At 37.9% G+C, this 18,322-nt stretch overlaps 2 protein-coding genes across 31 annotated transcripts in view; both read left to right on the forward strand.

The window, feature by feature from the left end:
* PIKFYVE (phosphoinositide kinase, FYVE-type zinc finger containing) overlaps positions 1-11,694 on the forward strand; it is a 92,611-nt gene extending 80,917 nt beyond the window's left edge. For 28 of the 30 annotated variants that reach the window (XM_516057.8, XM_054679268.2, XM_009444140.5 and 25 more), the window contains 8 exons: positions 853-1,017; positions 3,006-3,065; positions 3,753-3,929; positions 4,334-4,437; positions 5,636-5,764; positions 6,883-7,144; positions 7,556-7,630; positions 8,174-11,694. In XM_516057.8, coding sequence (XP_516057.3) covers positions 853-1,017; positions 3,006-3,065; positions 3,753-3,929; positions 4,334-4,437; positions 5,636-5,764; positions 6,883-7,144; positions 7,556-7,630; positions 8,174-8,289 — 1,088 coding nt within the window. In that variant the 3' untranslated portion in view covers positions 8,290-11,694. Of the gene's footprint in view, positions 1-852; positions 1,018-3,005; positions 3,066-3,752; positions 3,930-4,333; positions 4,438-5,635; positions 5,765-6,882; positions 7,145-7,555; positions 7,631-8,173 lie in introns of those variants that run through there. The other 2 variants (XR_010149859.1, XR_678623.5) reach the window with 2 other exon arrangements.
* Positions 11,695-12,639: 945 nt separating this feature from the next.
* The window catches only part of PTH2R (parathyroid hormone 2 receptor), a 136,541-nt gene continuing 130,858 nt past the window's right edge, over positions 12,640-18,322 (forward strand). The window contains exon 1 of the mRNA XM_016950398.4: positions 12,640-13,185. The gene's annotated coding sequence lies outside the window, so the exon portion shown is untranslated. The remainder of the gene's footprint in view (positions 13,186-18,322) is intronic.

The following is an 18,322-nucleotide window of genomic DNA, read 5'->3' on the forward strand; positions in this document are numbered from 1 at the left end:
GAGAAAGTAGGGAGCAGCATTGTCCCGGTTGGGTTATACAAATCATGATCCTTTCCTGGTGCTGTACACATAGTTACACACCCCACCCCGCTCCCCTCTTCCCCTAAGTTGGCATTCTGTTGGTGGGGAACCAGGTAGGAGTGGATATTAAAGAGGCAATACTAGTGTCTGTTACCCAAGTAAGCACATTTATGATTGACATTTTCTGTGAGTTTTGTAAATGGTAAATTTGCAAGAATTAGAATCATATTAATAGTATGATGAATGAAGCTCAAAACTAGGAGTAAAAGTATAGAGCAAGCTTTAGTAAATTCTTGGCTGTTTGATGGCCTTTTTTATTTTTTGAAAGATGCTAAAAAGGAAATCTTATATTTTCCTGTGTTAAACTGTAGGAACACAAATGACACAAAGATGTTACCTTTAACTGAATTCTTGTAGCTTGTGAAATTGTTTTGTGTTCATTTAGTTAACTATATTGCAATACTGTAAGAACTCAGCCCTAATATAATCTTGTTGCTTAAGCTGTGACTGCCTTTGAAAGATATTTTTGAAAGGCTTTCTAGATAATTCCCCATATTTTTATATTAATCTAGCTGAGTGTTAACCTTCTATCTTTTTTTATGTTTTTATTAATAGGGGTTTTTGTTAAAAAGGGTGCTTGATTACGCAAAAACAACATGTGAAACAATAAGTAACAACATGAAGGACAATGTGCAAACAAAAGTATCTGCATTACTCAGATTGATTAGCTTCATATAGTGGTTACAACTAACAAAGAAATGAGCTGAAAATTTTTATTTTTCATCTGTAGTGACCTGTACTTAAAATTAATATGTTACTTCTTATTTTTAGCCAAAAAGGCTTCTGGAATGTTGTCCTTCTTCAGAGGGACAGCAGGGAAAAGCCCCGATCTCTCTTCCCAGAAGAGAGAGACCTTACGTGGAGCAGATAGTGCTTATTACCAGGTTGGGCAGACGGGCAAGGAGGGGACCGAGAATCAAGGCGTTGAGCCTCAAGGTGTGTTAAAGAAGAGTAAATGTGCTTATTCTATGCTTTGATTTATTTATTTTAGTTGCATATATTTCTTATAGCCTTAAATAGATAATTCTTAGTGCTGAAACTGGGGCATTCCCTCTGTTCTCACTTGTCAGTGTGGTAGAGTGGAAAAAGCATGGCACTGGGAGAGTCCAACTAGTTTCAGATTTCACTGCCATCGTGTACTGTGTGGTAGAATCAGAAATCTTTAGTTTCCATAAGGTGTAAAGTGGCAAAAACAATGTCTTCCAAGGTTGATGTGACATTCCACATGTAAAAACATTTGTCTTAATATGTAACTCATATTATATACTCAAATGTTTTCATTCCACTACTCCCTCAAATGTTTTCTTTCTTTTCAAGTCACTGTAAAGTTGCAGCTATTTATGTCCCCTTTCATTTTGACATTTAAAAATTATGTCTAATGCTGGGTGAGATGGCCCATGTCTATAATCCCATCACTTTGGGAGGCTGAGACGGCAGGATCACTTGAAGCCAGCAGTTTGAGACCAGCCTGGGCAATAAAATGAGACCTCTGTCTCTACCAAAAAAAAAAAAGTGTGTGTGTGTGTGTGTGTGTGTGTGTGTATCTACCTCTTTGTGTTTGGGTATGGGTTTAGATCAGGAATAGGCAGACTCTGATGACCTGTTTTTGTAAATTAACGTTTATTGGGAAACAGACCCATTCATTTACTTATCATCTGGTTGCTTTCACTTTATATTGGCAAGTTGAGTAGTTGGAACTTTTTCAGAGTGAAATATTTGCTCTGTCTCTATATAGAAATAGTTTGGTGACCTCTGGGTTAGTCCGTGAATTAGTAGTTTTAAAAAATAGCAGCTGCTGGGCCCAGTATGGTAATCCCAGCACTTCGGGAGGCTGAGGCGGGCGGATCACTTGAGACTAGGAGTTGGAGATGAGCCTGGCCGACATAGAGAAACCCCATCTCTACTGAAAATAAAAAAATTAGCCGGGCCTGGTGGCGCATGCCTGTAATCTCAACTACTTGGGAGGCTGAGGCAGGAGAACTGCATGAACCCAGGAGGTATAGGTTGCAGTGAGCCGAGATTGCGCCATTGCACTCCTGCCTGGGTGACAGCAAGACTCTATCTCAAACAAACAAAAAAACCAACTGCTGTAATAAATTTTGACTAGTAATTAAGATATCTGTTTAGTATTCTATAGGCTGCTTGCTATTGGGCTGTAGCTGTTTATAATGGGATCCTTGGAAGGCGTAGATGCTTCAAAAATTATTTTGAAATGTGAAACTTAGGGGACTATTTGTTCTTCTAGATATTAAGATGTATTTTAAATCTCTAATAATTAAACAGAAAGTAGTAGGCTTGCAAAGCAAGTCAGTCACATATAAAAAAATAGCTCTGACAGATTCTAGTATATTTTATGTATAAAAATGTTTTAAGTATATTAATATATAATTGTATTATATGTTAATTATGTATGTTATATAATTATATATGTTATAGGCTAATAAAGTTATATATTATGTAACTAGTATATAATTTTATGTTTTAAAATTATGTTTTATAAAATAATATTTTATGCATATTTTATATAGCTTAGTACATGATAAAGCATTGCAAACTATTGGGGAAACATTATTCTACACACATGGGGAAAACAGTCATAATAAAGAAGCCATGGAAGTTCTTGGTATAAGAACTGAGTTACTATATTGCCACTGTAGGAATCATTCGGTTGTAAGAAAAAGTATTCAACCTAAATTCTCTATTTTTCTAATTTAAAAACTGAAATTCCAAAAAACATACATTTTTATTGTAATCATTTAGACAGTTTAATTGTATATCTTATGCTTGCTTGATAGTGACTTGAGTAGGATATTTTTACTTTTAATTTGCTAAGTTTTTTTGTTACATCAAGGAAAAAGGAAAGGACAAAATGAACTGATAATTACTCAAAACCTTGGCTTTACTAATGATATTAAACCTTTTAGATGAAGTAGATGGAGGAGATACACAAAAGAAGCAACTCATAAATCCTCATGTGGAACTTCGTAAGTATGAGATATTATATCATTGGTTTGGGGAGAGGGACTACAGTTGAGCCATCTCAATTATTTGAGAATTCTAGCTTCATACTAAATAAATGTCCCAGTTCTTGAAATGAATATTAAGTCTTTATGCTGACATGAGGTATATTTAATCAACAGTTTATAAAATATAAATTTAATTTATAAAGAAATTTAATCAAAAGTATAATTTATTTGTAAATTATGCTCTTATTTCTAATAGTTAAACATTTACTTATTATGTAATCTAGAGCCACAGAATTTTGACAATTGCATTTAGAATTGTGTATATGTGTGCCAGAAACGTATTATCCAGAATAATATGTACAGTACATTTTAAGATATTTATTAAGAATTACTATAAAAGTACAATGATGTTAATATGGTAGGTAACAAGTGTAAAATTAGAACTGAGTCTTTTTTTTATGTGATTTTTATTTTTTTCTCTTTTTTTGGAAAGTATGTAAGGATGGTCATACGATGTTCTTTAATTCCCCCTGAAGATCAGTTTAACAAAATTGTGATAAATAGGGATTTGGATCTAACATGCAAAATGCCATCATGAAGAAACTTAAGTGGTTGCATTTGGCCAGGGTAGGGAGTGAGGGAGTGGAGGAGGAAAGATATTTTCTGAGTCATAAAGCTTTTTAAAAAAACTTCTGTTGTTTATAGAATTTTCAGATGCTAATGCCAAGTTTTACTGTCGGCTCTACTATGCGGGAGAGTTTCATAAGATGCGTGAAGTGATTCTGGACAGCAGTGAGGAAGATTTCATTCGTTCCCTCTCCCACTCATCACCCTGGCAGGCCCGGGGAGGCAAATCAGGAGCTGCCTTCTATGCAACTGAGGGTGAGCCTTTCTCATCGTTTATTGATTGGTTCAGTAGTCTTCATCTCTTTGCCTCAGAAAATGCAGCAGGAAGGATATTGCTTAATAAGAACTTTCATAACTATGACTTACTAGTTTTAACAGAGGTGTTTATAAAGTTTTATTTAGTAGTTTTAAAAAGTAGATCTTCTAGAACTGAACTTAGATGTGTTATTGACAAAAGTTGAGGGTTTTTGACTATATAAATCCACAGGATCCCTTCAGTTAATTGAGAATTGTGTTCTGATCAAAATTTTCACTGTGACATTAGAAAATTCCCCTTAAAATCATAAAACAACCTAATCATTTAGGATCTTTGGAATGATGTGTTATAGATTACAGTATATATTGTGATTGAGTAAACACATAAAATTTCTGCCTTTTAGATGATAGATTTATTTTGAAGCAAATGCCTCGTCTGGAAGTCCAGTCCTTCCTCGACTTTGCACCACATTACTTCAATTATATTACAAATGCTGTTCAACAAAAGGTAGAAATCTAAAACCATGGTCTATAATCAAAGTTTGGTGGCTTTTTTCACATCCTGAATCTTTCTGTTAGTCTATTCTTGTGTTGCTATAAAGAAATACCTGAGGCTGGGTAATTTGTAAAGAAAAGAGGTTTATTTGGCTCATAGTTCTGCAGGCTGTGTATACAAAGCATAGTGCTGGCAGCATCTGTTTCTGGTGAGGGCCTCAGGAAGCTTACAGTCATGATGGAAGGCAAGGGGAGCCAGCATGTCACATGGTGAGAGACGGAGCAAGAGAGCGGGGTTGGGGGTGGGGGAAAGTGCTGCATTCTTTTAACTAACCAGATCTTGTGTGAACTCAGAGCAAGAACTTATTACTGCAAGGAGGGCACCAAGCCATGCATGAGGGTTCTGCTCCCATGACCCAAATACCTCTCACCAGGCCGCACCTCCAACATTGCAGATAACATTTCAACATGAGATTTGCAGGGGCAAACATCCAAACTGTAACAGTCCCAATGGCAGTTTTCTCTGTGGTAAGATATATGCAGGACACAAATTGATCTCTGTTATGCTATTGAGGTATTATAGGATTCAGAGATCTTAAACTATATATTTCCTGCGTTTGTTAGTGAGGAACCAAGTGATCTTGAGCAAGTTGCCTTTAATTAGTTTATATGAAAAATCACTTAAGACATTAAGACTGGATGAAATTAGGTGCACATTCAGTAGTTGGTAATTTTGCTGAGACTGAAATTTGAAACGTGTATTGAGAAACAAGGGGATGCTTCCTTTAGCTAGAAAGAGAGGCAGCCAATGGCCCAGGTTTGCCCAATTGTCATTGAGCAGCCACCAGTGCCCCCCACCCCATCCCAACTGCCATCTTAGAATCATGAAAGAGTTACATAGTTTTGGGGTTTTTTTTTGAAGTTACCATGGTTTATTACGTAGTATTGGGGGAAATTACATGTCATAATGAAGTTTTTGAATTTAATCAACTGAAGGATTATTCCTTGGGAGAATGTTAAGGATCTAATATTTTTATCGGCATTGCTGCTGTACTCACTTCTGAGATTCAAGAGTTTGAGTTTTTTTCAAAGTCCTTTGGTCATATTAATAGAAAATTATGTTCAGTTATTACATGGATAATCCTTATATTGGTATTAAATTATAAATAACCCTTTTTGATAAGAATTTATTTTGACCTTCTCTTGATTAGAGGCCCACGGCGTTGGCCAAAATTCTTGGAGTTTACAGAATTGGTTATAAGAACTCTCAGAACAACACTGAGAAGAAGTTAGATCTCCTTGTCATGGAAAATCTTTTCTACGGGAGAAAGATGGCACAGGTAAGGGTATTGGACTATGTGAAGCATTTAGCTACTGGAAGCTTTTGTACCTTTGGTTCTTAAATATAGTGAATCAGAGAGTAACATCTTATTTTATAGTAAATATTTAACTTTGGTTACTAGGCCATATTTAACTTTTGACTTGCTCAGCCTTGGAGAAAGAATGAAGAGGAATTATTCTTGTGGAGTGGTCTTAAAATACAGCATATCCAATATTCTAAAATCACAGAATTGGTAGAATAAGAAGGCAGATCTACTTCCCGCATCTTTTTTGAAGATTAAGAAGCTGAGGCATACAGAAATTAAGTACTTCATTAAAATCACTCAGTTATTCCTAGACTCAGGTTAGTCTAGATTCTAAAACAGTACTGTTCAAAGAGCTAGTCCTTGAACTGTTTCCAGTCTATGATAAGATAAGGAACGTGTGCTAGAATGTAATTCAGTTCACTGCTTTCTTCATTGAGAACACCTTCTATGAGAAAAATGTCAGCTGAACTAAACAATATACTTAATAATGTAATTGATTTATATTCTGGCACTAGTTCCCTAATGTTGTAGTGAGCCAGGAGCAACTGACCAGCATTGGTCTGTAGAATATACTACAGGTTGTACTGGTCCTGGTACTCAAGTCCCGTGTCCTTTGAGTGCATTGCTTTTCCTACCACCCAAATATTCCTGTGTTATGCTCTTCTACATTGCTGTAAGTAATTGTCCAGAGTTTGGTATCAAAACTATGTTTCTTAAGACTATTTGCATCTCTCTCTTTTTTTTTTTTTTAACACTGTTTTGTGATCCAATGATATATTTCTGGAGTTACTTGTTAATGTATCTTGAAGTTGATTAAATTGGCCAGTGTATTTCGGAAACGTTTCAGTAATTGAGTACCTAGGTGTTAATTTTAAATGATAGAATTATGTTACTGTGTATTTTATGTACTGTACAATGATATCACCATGCGTTTAAAAACTTAAAAATTATGATTCAATTTTCAGTTAAACTTTGGAGTGTATGTAATGGTAGTGACTATAAGGAGTCTTTCTACCTTTTTTATTTACTTACATTAACTAATCATTTGTGGCAACCTATACATAAATGACAAAGCATTTTCTTTCTACTAGGTTTTTGATTTGAAGGGCTCTCTTAGGAATCGGAATGTAAAAACTGACACTGGAAAAGAGAGTTGTGATGTGGTCCTGCTAGACGAAAATCTCCTAAAGATGGTTCGAGACAACCCTCTATATATTCGTTCTCATTCCAAAGCTGTGCTGAGAACCTCGATCCATAGTGACTCCCATTTCCTTTCTAGCCACCTCATTATAGATTATTCTTTGCTGGTTGGGCGAGATGATACTAGCAATGAGCTAGTAGTTGGAATTATAGGTAAGTCAATGAGTACCCTGCTTATATTTCATGATTGAAGTCAGAGTCAAATTTTAAAGATTCTATTGAACCTGGTCTAGTAATATCTTATTGAATATTTTCACAAGCTTTCATTTGAAATTTCAAAAATAAGTTTTTTATTCTAGTCTCTTCTACTCAGTTTCCTCATTTTCATTATCTCTACCAAAAATATGTGAATTCAAAAAGTCACTTATAAATGAGGCCTTTTGTGATTGTTGTGAGGATTAAACAAATTAGTGTGGAGAAACCCTGAGAACAGCACTTGGCACATTGTTAGCACTCAATAAAAGTTAACTGTCATAGAAGTAGTAGTAATAGTCATTGCTGTTGTCATTTGATTATATTTATTAACATAGCTTTATTGCTAATTTCACTCCTTCTACCCCCCAGATTATATTCGAACATTTACATGGGACAAAAAGCTTGAGATGGTTGTGAAATCAACAGGAATTTTAGGTGGACAAGGTGAGAATTTTTGTTTTGTTTAAATTGTTCACATGTATTTCTTATCAGTTAAAATTTTAAAAGTGGATACTGATTCTTTTTTTTAGTTGTAAAAAATAAGTGGTTATCATTGATTTCGTTGTCATTTCTAAAGTGACCAAACAATAATGAGAATTATATAGGTGGGGAAATATTGGGTGTAAATTTGTGTTAAAATGTCAGAGGTTCTCAAAAAGATTTTTTAAAAAGCCAGATGTTCTGAATAAGAGATTGTCTTTAATTAACACTTGAGACTTCAAGTTCTCTAAGCACTGTTAGCCTCATTTGTGCTCTTAGACATCGCTCATCTCTAGGCAGGAGCTAGTCTTTTTAAACAGAAACTCGTACCAGGTAGGACTTTGTCCCATGGCATGTGGCACAGCAGATAACCTTTCCTGCCCACTCAGACTGCTTCTGCATGTGTATCTTTATGGCAGTTTATATGAAAGAACATGGTCAGTTGACTTCAGTTGCCCAATCAATTATATAACAGCTTTTTCCCCCTTTTCTCTTTCATAATCTCAGGTAAAATGCCAACAGTGGTGTCTCCGGAGTTGTACAGGACTAGGTTTTGTGAGGCAATGGACAAGTATTTCCTAATGGTACCAGACCACTGGACAGGCTTGGGTCTGAATTGCTGAAATCAAGCACATATTTTGAAATGGACTGTGAAGGAAAAGGGGACAGGAACAAAGGACCAAAAATAAGCTACATGTTTTATTTCTTCATCGTGTTCACCACTGTATGCCAAGGCTTTTCAGTTCTGTGGCTGTTTAGACTGTCCGTAATGGAATGGTAAAACTCCATGAATTTGCACTTTGGTTTTTGATACCTGTGGAGCTGTCTGTAGGTTGGGAAGTGGCATGAAAATTTTCTTAAGCTAAAATACAGACATGTTTCAAAGGGCTAAAGTTGGAGATGAGTAGATAGGGTGAAAAATGGGTTAAATTTGCTAGCTTAATTGTTTTAAGAAGAAAACAGTATCTCATAAATTGACTATCCTGGCATCACATTTCACATGTTATCTACTTAGAAAGCATTTGTAGAGCTGCTGAATTTGTTTTGTGTTTTTCTGTAATAATTTAATGTTACTTATTATCAGAATTTCTGAAACCTTTACAAAAATTCTGATTTATTCCATTAATGGCCAGTTAAATACATGGGCATTTATTGTTTTATTGAGGAATTTGACTTAAACTGGGAATCCTGTCATGTTGTTTATCTTTCCAGCTTGCCTGTTTTTGAGTATGTTTGATGTTTTTAAAATTTTGTCTTCTCTGTGGATGACAGGAGGCTACAGCAATTAACTTTAAGCCTCCTTTTAGAGATATTTTTAAAGCTTGTTTAAAATTTTTGTGCAATTCATATATTAAATTGCACTTACTTGCATACGCTCATATTCTAGGGTTTTTTCTCTATTTTTAGGTTATCATAGTAAATCATTAGTAAATGAGTCTGTAGTTACTAAACCCTAATGGAATAATTATTAATGAAAGATTTTTGAAATATAAAAAATAAATTAGGCCCAATCCAAGAAATTGAGTGAGAAGGAAACACTTGTTTTATTCACAGAGGTAAAGTGTCTTTTCAATATAACCAGCAATTTAGGTGGCATCTATAAAATAAAAAATTTCTACTGTGGACATCCCCTTTTCCAACTTTCTACATAATGGCTAGTTCTGACTACTAAGAAATGTTAAGAAATAGGCCAGGTGCGGTGGCTCACGCCTATAATCCTATCACTTTGGGAGGCCTAGGCAGGCAGATCACCTGAGGTCAGGAGTTCAAGACCAGCCTGGCCAACATGACGAAACCCCATCTCTACTAAAAAGACAAAAAATTAGCTGGGCATGGTGGCATATACCTGTAACCCCAACTACTTGGGTGGCTGAGGCAGGAGAATTGTTTGAACCTGGGAGGCGGAGGCTGCAGTGAGCTGGGATTACACCATTGCATTCCAACCTGGGCAACAGAGCAAGACTGTCTCAAAAAACAAAACGAAACAAAAAAAGAAAGTTAGTAGGGAACTTCTTGTTTAATAGCATTTTTGTTTATTTTAAAAAGTGATCAGAAGTAGTAACCCCAGAATATTTCCTCTTGACTTCTTTTTGTAACAAGGATAATTTAGGGATTCATAAAGTTGTAAGGATTTCACTGTTTTCGGACTGCCTATAATAATAGCACATTAACCTTCACATAATAAGAAATCTGGACAAGTTCAGTTACACAGTATGATGAATACTTGAATTAGGAACATTGTGGAAAATTTGCTTTAGAGAATCAAGGCAGTAGTTTGGTATTTGGTGCTTATTAAAAATGTGGTTTGTTTTGAACTGGAAGCAAGTTGACCAAGGACTTATGACTAATGTGATGCTAAGTTCCACTTGGCCCCTTTTAAAAACGTGTATGTGCCTTTTGAAGATACACAAAACACTGAGGATTTTAGTTTTGAAATCAAAGACTATTAAAGGAGCTGTACAGAGGTAAAAAAATAAATGTGGAACATTATTAACTTATTTTGTGTCTAGGAACAATGGATTTTGTATCTGATTTAAAATGCCAACACTGTTTTGTCTCTGTTCATTTTTTCTGTGAGGATACTTATGGTTATTATTCCTGTCTGTTTCCTGTACTCCCCTAGTCATGAGCACTTGAAGTACAAGGTGTCTCCCCCTAGGTGCAATTAGGTTGTTTCTTTGTTTTTAGTTTCAATTCTATGTGCATAGCAGGAATGCTCCACAGGAATGGCTTCTGACAATAATCTGTCCTGTTGATTTTGTTTTTCTTGCCCATGACTTGAACAACTGTGTTTTAAAGTACTGTAGTCTAGTAGGTAACTTTGTGGCAAAAATTTTCAATATAATACATTCTGAAACAATAGTTGCTGCCTTGCAAAGGTAATCTCTCATTTTAAAATTGGACAGTATTAATGAAGGGGAAATATACAATTTAACTATTTCTATTGAGTGGTAGAATTATATGTCTGGTCCCTTGCTGCTCTTGTTTAGGCCACTATCATAGATATATTTCAAATATTGTACTACTCAGTGTTAAGTATTGAATGACTGTTTCCCTTTCCTTCAAGGCCTAGAGTATATTCTGAAAATTTAGGAATGAGGAAGAAATCTTAATACTTCCTTCCTTAACATACAACATGAGTCCCGAGAATAATTGATAGTAGCAAGAGAAAACTATGTCAGTAACATGTTGCTTTGTATAAAAATCTTATTTATAAATGTGAAGCTTTTTGATGCCATCAAAACTTATTAAAAAATAGGATTTACTTTTTTCTAATTCTGACCTAAGAAAAATAATGAGAACAAGCTGTTGCAAGCTCTTTTGTAGTCTATTGAATATTTTATAGATATTCAAAATTTCCTACAAACTATAATTTTTTCCATGATTTAGCAGTGAGTGATTTTCTAGCTTTGGCTCTTAATAGGTATTGTAAATAGTAGGGTTATATCGATATCAGCTTTTGTGATGGCATTGTGGTCATCAGCTTCATGACATTTTACCCATTTGCAGTGATCCTGTGTAAAACTGCCAAGGAAAGTAATTACCTGTAGGAGTTTGCTGAGCTTGAAGAGTGAAAACTGTTGTGAATGAGCCTGATCATAAAACGGACCAGGCCATTCATTATTCCTCAAGTGTTAATATACTGACTTATGCAGTATTCAAACCATCTAGTGCAATGTTTTTGTTTTTGTTTTTGGTAACACAGGTGCAGTGTATTATAGAAAAAATAAAAACTACAATCATTAGCAGTTTTAATACTGCTGTGTCAGTTTTGTAAAAAATGTACATTATGTCTTTTGACATGTTGAATTTTAAACTAGGGAAATGACATTGTAAATCATAGTAGCCTCTTTTAATTTAATATGAAAAATGCCACTATATTGAAAGTACTTAATGTATATATTTCTCTACTTTGGTTCTAGCTATTTTATATGATTGACATGTTATTTAAAAGATAACTGCCTTGAACTTCTGGAGACTTGTACTGTAAATAAAGAAATCTTAACAATAAACTCAGAATCTACTTACTCCACTTAGTTTTGAATCTGCTTGAAGAAATTGACAACAAAAGGAAATGGAGTTTGTCCTGCAAGCCTCGTCTTTGTGTTACTGGTAGAGGGTGTCCAGGTTCTTGGCCTTTTGAACAAAGAATTGGACAAAACACAAAAAGCAAGGAAAGAATGAAGCAACAAAAGCAGAGATTTATTGGAAACGAAAGTACATTCCACAGAGTAGGAGCCCAGGAGCACTGGGGCACAAGAGCTCCCGTTACAGAACTTTCTGGGGTTTAAATACCCTCTAGGGATTTACCATTGGTTAGTTGGTGTACACCCTGTGTAAATTAATTAGTGGCCTGCAATCAGTGTGATTGGTTGCAGAAAGCAACCCATCAGGCTGAAGTGAAGTTACAAAGGTTAAACCCTATGCAAGTGTGGTTGTGGAAAACAACCAGTCAGAGGCCGAAGTTACAAAGGTTACACCCTATGCAAGCATCTGATTGGTTGTGGAAAGCAACCAATCAGAGGCTGAAGTGAAGTTACAAAGTTACACTCCTATGCCAATGTCTGGTTGCAGAAAGCAGCCAATCAGAGATGCTTTCAATTTTCCGTCTGCCATGCAGAAAAGGGAAGAGGGTGCTTGCAAACGGAGTATTCCAGTCCTTTTGTTACTTAGATGTAGAAAGTTGGGGTTTTCCTTTTGATTTAGTTCTAGAAAGTCAGTGTGAATCGGCCTTAGGTTCCCTGCCTCCAGACTATTCTGCCTCACCTGGCCTAGCAGTGTCGCTTTCTATTCATTCTGTTCATTCTCTTCCTGGTTGTTTAACCACTGGAGAATCCGTAACTTAAGGTAAACCCACAGTTCATTTCAGCCAATACTGGGCAAGCAGCATTCCCCTTCTTTCTTCTGATAGGGCACTAAAGGAAGTCCTGCCCTCTTCCATTTGCGATTGGCTGAATTTGTGGGTGGGCAGGGCTCTCCGCTGCCAGTGCCTCCGTGCTCCGAGGGACCACAGGTCCACTACGTGAGGGGAAGCTTCCCTCCCACAGGAACTCACACCTGTGGGCAGGAAGCCGGGAGGCCCGCCCCCTGCCTGGGTTCCTGCAGGGGAAGGCGAGGGTGGCTGGATAGAGCGTGCCCTGAGAGGTGGTTGGGCAGGAGGCTGGGCTGGTGGCCAGCTGCGCAGGGAGACGGGGAGGTGGCAGATATGCGGGGCGCCCAGTCACTTCCTCCACGTTCTCGTGCTGGGCGGGAGGAGCGGATGGGGCTTGGGAGGCAGCCTGCTCTCCAGTCCCTATCCACCCACAGGTTTCTTGGGTCGGAGAGGAATTATCTGATAAAATTCCTGGGTTAATATTTTAAAAAACGGAGAGTTTTTAAAAATGATTTTTTTTCCTCGAAAATGACCTTTTTATGCTTCGAAGCAGTTTGTCACCAGCATAGTGCTTTTTCTTTTCTCTTCTTTTTCTACGATAAATGAAAGCATTTCTTCAAGAAAAAGGCACAGGTTCCTTGAACAGGTAAGAAGAGCGCCCCACTTGTTCTCCCGCCTTCTGCGTGAGCAGCCCCTACGGGGTCTCCTACTGGTCCCTAGGAACTTTCGCCACACCCAGAGCGGCGGCCTCCCCGAGCCCCTCGGGGCCCCTTCCCTGGCAGCTGGGATGAGGGCAGCGTGCTCCTCGCAGGTTACTTGGTCCTGAGGTCCTCCCTCAGGCGCTGGGCATGCCTGGGGCGCAGAACCGCGGCTCTGGGCCAGACCCGGCTGAGACTGTGCTTGTGCGGCGAGTGGAGGCCGCTCCCGGGGCCCTGCCGCCCTCTCGCTCGCTCGGGGTTCTGGAGTCTGGCGGGCCGCAAGCCGCGCTGCCCGCTCTACCTGGCTTTGTCCATCCAGCCACCCACCAAGCGCCAGGGTAAAACAGCACCCGGAAGCAGTTGTCGCCTGCTGCCACCAGGCTGCCTTCTGTGGTGAAGGTGGGGGCCAGGGTTGCAAGGCCCTCCTCTTGTTGGCATCAGCCAGGCACGCAGTGCTGTCGTGGCTGACCCAGGCCGTGAGGCACCCGCTGACTGAGAAGCCAACCTGAGCACCCAGCCGCACCTACCGCTGGCCTCAGACATCAGCACCCCAAAGGGTATGTTGGAGTCCCATGGTGGAGGTGCCGGCCGCTCCTCCACGCACTTGATGTATACCGAGGATCCCACGCTTGACGTTGCAGGGGGCATTAGCCAGGAGCACGTTGCTGGGATGCCAGTCCAGGCTGAGGACGGTGGAGCCAATGGGCTTCTTGATGTACTTGCACACCCACCAGTTATTCTCCTGCTGGAAATAACAGATGGCGATGACACACAGCTGCCGCCCACAGCAAACTTGTCCTGTGGGCCCAGCACACACAGCAGGCAGTGGGTGCGGGCTTACCCTCCTGGCCCGTCAGCGTCCACACAGAGGCCTTGTGGCCTGTGCCATAGGTCACGATGAGGTTACTCTTGGAGGCCCAGTTGATGCCTTTTACCTGCCCGTTGTGCTCCTTGAGCTCGGGCACCTTGGTCCACTTGGCCCCACTCTTACAGCTTCGTGGTTGTTGAGGCAGATGGTGGCCATCTGGGTGCGGCCCTTGCTCCAGGTTTGGCAGCAATGGGTTCCTGCAGTCAGCTGTGGGAGGCTGTAGTTGCTCTCCTTTTCAGAGTACCCCAGCTGCAGACTGGGCAGGACGCACCCAACCAGTGCTCTGGTTTTTTGAAGTAAAAAATGCATAATGCAATTTTACCATCTTAACCATTTTTTAATTGTGAAATCCGGTAGTGTTAAGTATAATTGTGTTGTTGTGAAACAGATCTCCACAACTTTTTCATTTTGCAAAACTAAATAACTCCTCTTTCCCCCTACTCCCAAGCTCCAGGCAGCTACCATTTCTGTTTCTATGAATTTGACTACTTATATTACCTCATATAAAGGGGTTCATAAGTATTTGTCTTTTCTTGCTTGGTTACATCACTTAGCATGATTTCTTAAGGTTCATTCATGTTGTAGCACGTGTCAAGATTTCCTTTTTTTTTTTTAAAAAAAAGGATGAAGACTATTCGTTTGTATATATATGCCACATTTTGTTTATCCATCCATTTTTCTTCAAATGTTTGAGTTGTGTGATGTTTAATTATGTGTCAACTTGATGGGGCAAAGGGTTGCCCAGACAGCTGGTAAAACATTATTTCTGGGTATGTTAGTGAGGCTGTTTCCAGAAGAGATTAGCATTTGAATTGGCAGGCTGAATAATGAAGATCTGCCCTCATCAATGTGGATGGGCCAGAACAAAACAAAAAGGTGGAGAAAGGACCAGTTATCTCCCCACCACCCCTGTGCCCTTTAGCTGGGACATCCATCTTCTGCCATCAGACATCAGAGCTTCTGGTTCTCAGGCCTTCAGACTCCAGAAGTTATACCAGTGGCTTCCCTGGCTTTTGGACTCAGACTGGGGTTTCACTGTATGTTTCCCTGATTCTCAGGCCTTTGGACTTGAATTGAATTACAGCATTAACTTTCCTAGTTCTCTAGCTTGCATATGGCATATTGTGGGACTTCTTGACCTCCATAATCATGTGAGCTAATTCCCATAATAAATCTCCTCTTATGTATCTATAATTCATATAGATATGATATCTATATATCAATCCCATAGATAAATAGATGTCATATAGATATCAATGTCTCTATATGTAGATGTCTCATATATGGTATCTATGTATCTATATCATCTCTATATATCTAATCATCTAATACAGATGTCTCATGGTATCTATATAGATATATCTATATCATAGATGCAGAGATATCACATATATGTCTGTTTCTTTGGAGAATTCTGACTGATACATGTTGCTTCCGCCTTTTGGCTATCATGAGTAATGCTGCTGTAACCATGGGTATGCAAATACTTCTTTGAGACCCTGCTCTGAGTTCTTTTACGTAAATACCCAGAAGTGGATTGCTGGATGATTTGGTGGTTCTACTTTTAATTTTTTGAGGAAATTCCATACTGTTTTCCATAATGGTTGTACCATTTTATAATCTCACCAAGAGTGCACAGGGTTTCAATTTCTCTACATCCGTACCAACACTTATTAGTGTGTGTGTGTGTGTTTAATGGCTGTCCTAATGGGTGTGAGGTGACATTTCACTGTGGTTCTGATTTGCACATCTCTGATAATTGCTGGTGTTGAGCATTCTTCCATATGCTTGTTGGTCATTTATATATCATCTTTGGAAAAAATGTCTATTCAAGTCTTTTGTCTATTTTTTTTCCTTCCAACTTTTATTTTAGGTCTGGGGGTACATGTGCAGGTTTGTTACATGGATAAATTGTGTGTCATGGGGGTTTGGTGTACAGATTATTTGGTCGCCTAGGTAAATGAGCATAGTACCTGATAGGTAGTTTTTTGACCCTCCCCCTTCTCCCACCCTCCACCCTGAAGTAGGCCCCAGTGTTTATTGTTCCCTTCTTAGCATCCGTGTGTAGTCAATGTTTAGCTCCCACTTATAAGTGAGAAAATGTGGTATTTGGTTTTCTGTTCTTACATTAACTTGCTTAGAATGATGGCCTCCAGCAGCATCCATGTTGCTGCAAAGGACATGATTTCGTTCTTCTTATAGCTGTGGTGTATATGTACCACATTTTCTTTACCCAGTCCACTGCTGATGGGCATCTAGGTTGATTCCATGTCTTTGATATTGTGAATAGTGCTATGATGAACATATGTGTGCATGTGTCTTTGTGGCAGAACAATTTACATTTCTTTGGGTATATATCCAGTAATGGGGTTGCTAGGTGGAATGATTAATTCACTTTTAAGTTCTTTAAGAAATCTCTAAACCTCTTTCCCCAGTGGCTGAACTAACTTACATTCCCACCAGCAGTGTCCAAGTGTTTCCTTTTCTGCACAACCTTACTAACATCTGTTATTTTTTGACTTTTTAATGATAGCCATTCTGACTCATATGAGATCGTATCTCTCTGTGGTTTTGACTTGCATTTCTCTGATGATTAGTGATGTAGAGCATTTTTTCAAATGCTTGTTGGCCGCATGTGTCTTCTTTTGAGAAGTGTCTGCTCCTGTCATTTGCCCACTTTTTAATGGGCTTGTTTGTTTTTTGCTTGTTAATTTAAGTTTCATGTAGATTCTGGATATTAGACCTTTGTCAGATGCATAGTTTGTGAATATTTTCTCCCATTCCATAGGTTGTTTACTCTGTTGATAGTTTCTTTTGCTATGCAGAAGCTCTTTAGTTTAGTTAGGTACTACTTGTCAATTTTTGTTTTTGTTGCTTTGTCCATTTTAAAAAATAGAGTAATTTGATTATTTTGTTGTTGAATTGTAGGAATTCTTTATATATTATGGATGCTAACATCTTATCAAATATGATTTGCAAAACATTTTCCCTCATTCTGTAGGTTGCCTTTTCACTATTGTGTCCTTCAATGAAGAAAAGTTTTTATGTTTGATGCAGTCCCATTTGTCCATTTTTTTTGGTTGCCTGTGATTTTGGTGTCATATCCAAGAATGTGGAATGTGTCATATCCACATTCAATGTCCTGAATTTTTTTCTATGTTTTCTTCCAGAAGTTTTATTGCTTTGGGTCTTTGGTTTAAGTCTTTAGTCCATTTTGAGTTAATTTTTGTATGTGGTGTAAGAAACAGGTCCAACTGCATTGTTTTGCATGTAAATATCCAGTTTTCCCAGCATCATTTGTTGACCAGACTGTCCTTTTCCCATTTAGTGCTGTTGGAGCTCTTCTTGGAGGTCAGTTGGCCATATGTACACAAGTTTATTTCTGGGCTCTTTATTCTGTTCTATTGATTTGTATATCTGTCTTTATTCCAGTACCACACTGTTTTATTCTTCTTTTTCAAAATTGTTTGACTCTTAGGGCCCTTTGAGATTCCATATCAATTTTAGGATGAATTCTTCTATTTCTGCAACAAATGCTATTGGAATTTTGATAAGGATTGAATTGAATCTGTAGACTGTTTTGAGTGATATTAACATCTTAATAATATTAAGTCTAATCCATGAACGTGAGATGTTTCTATTTATTTATCTCTTCTTTGATTTCTTTCAGTAATGTTTTATAGTTTTCATTATATAAGTTTTTACTTCCTTAGTCAATTTCTAAGAATTGTTTTCTTTTTGATGCCATTGCAACGGGAATCATTTTCTTAATTTTTTCAGATGCTTTCACTATTTGTGTATAGAAATGTAACTGATTTTTTGTATGTGTGTTGATTTTGTATCTGGTAACTTTACTGAATTTTTAAATTTGTTCTAACCTGTTTTTTTTTTGGTGGAATATTTAGGATTTTCTGCATATAAGATCATGCCATCTACAAACAGAGAAATTTTTACTTCTTTCTTCCCAATTTGGATGCCTTTTATTGCTTTTTCTTGTCTAATTGCTTTGGACTGGAGTTCCAATACTCTGTTGAATAGAAGTGTCCAGAACAGACATTTTTGCCTTGTTCTTAATCTTAGAGGAAAAACTTCCAGTTTTTCACTGAGTATGCCATTAGCTGTGGACTTTTCCCAAACAACCTTTATTATGTGCAGGTAATTTCCTTCTCTTTCCACTTTTGAGTGTTTTCTTTTTCTTTTCTTTTCTTTTTTTGTGT

This window comes from Pan troglodytes, chromosome 13, assembly GCF_028858775.2.
Source record: "Pan troglodytes isolate AG18354 chromosome 13, NHGRI_mPanTro3-v2.0_pri, whole genome shotgun sequence".
In the NCBI taxonomy this organism is placed as follows: domain Eukaryota; kingdom Metazoa; phylum Chordata; class Mammalia; order Primates; family Hominidae; genus Pan; species Pan troglodytes.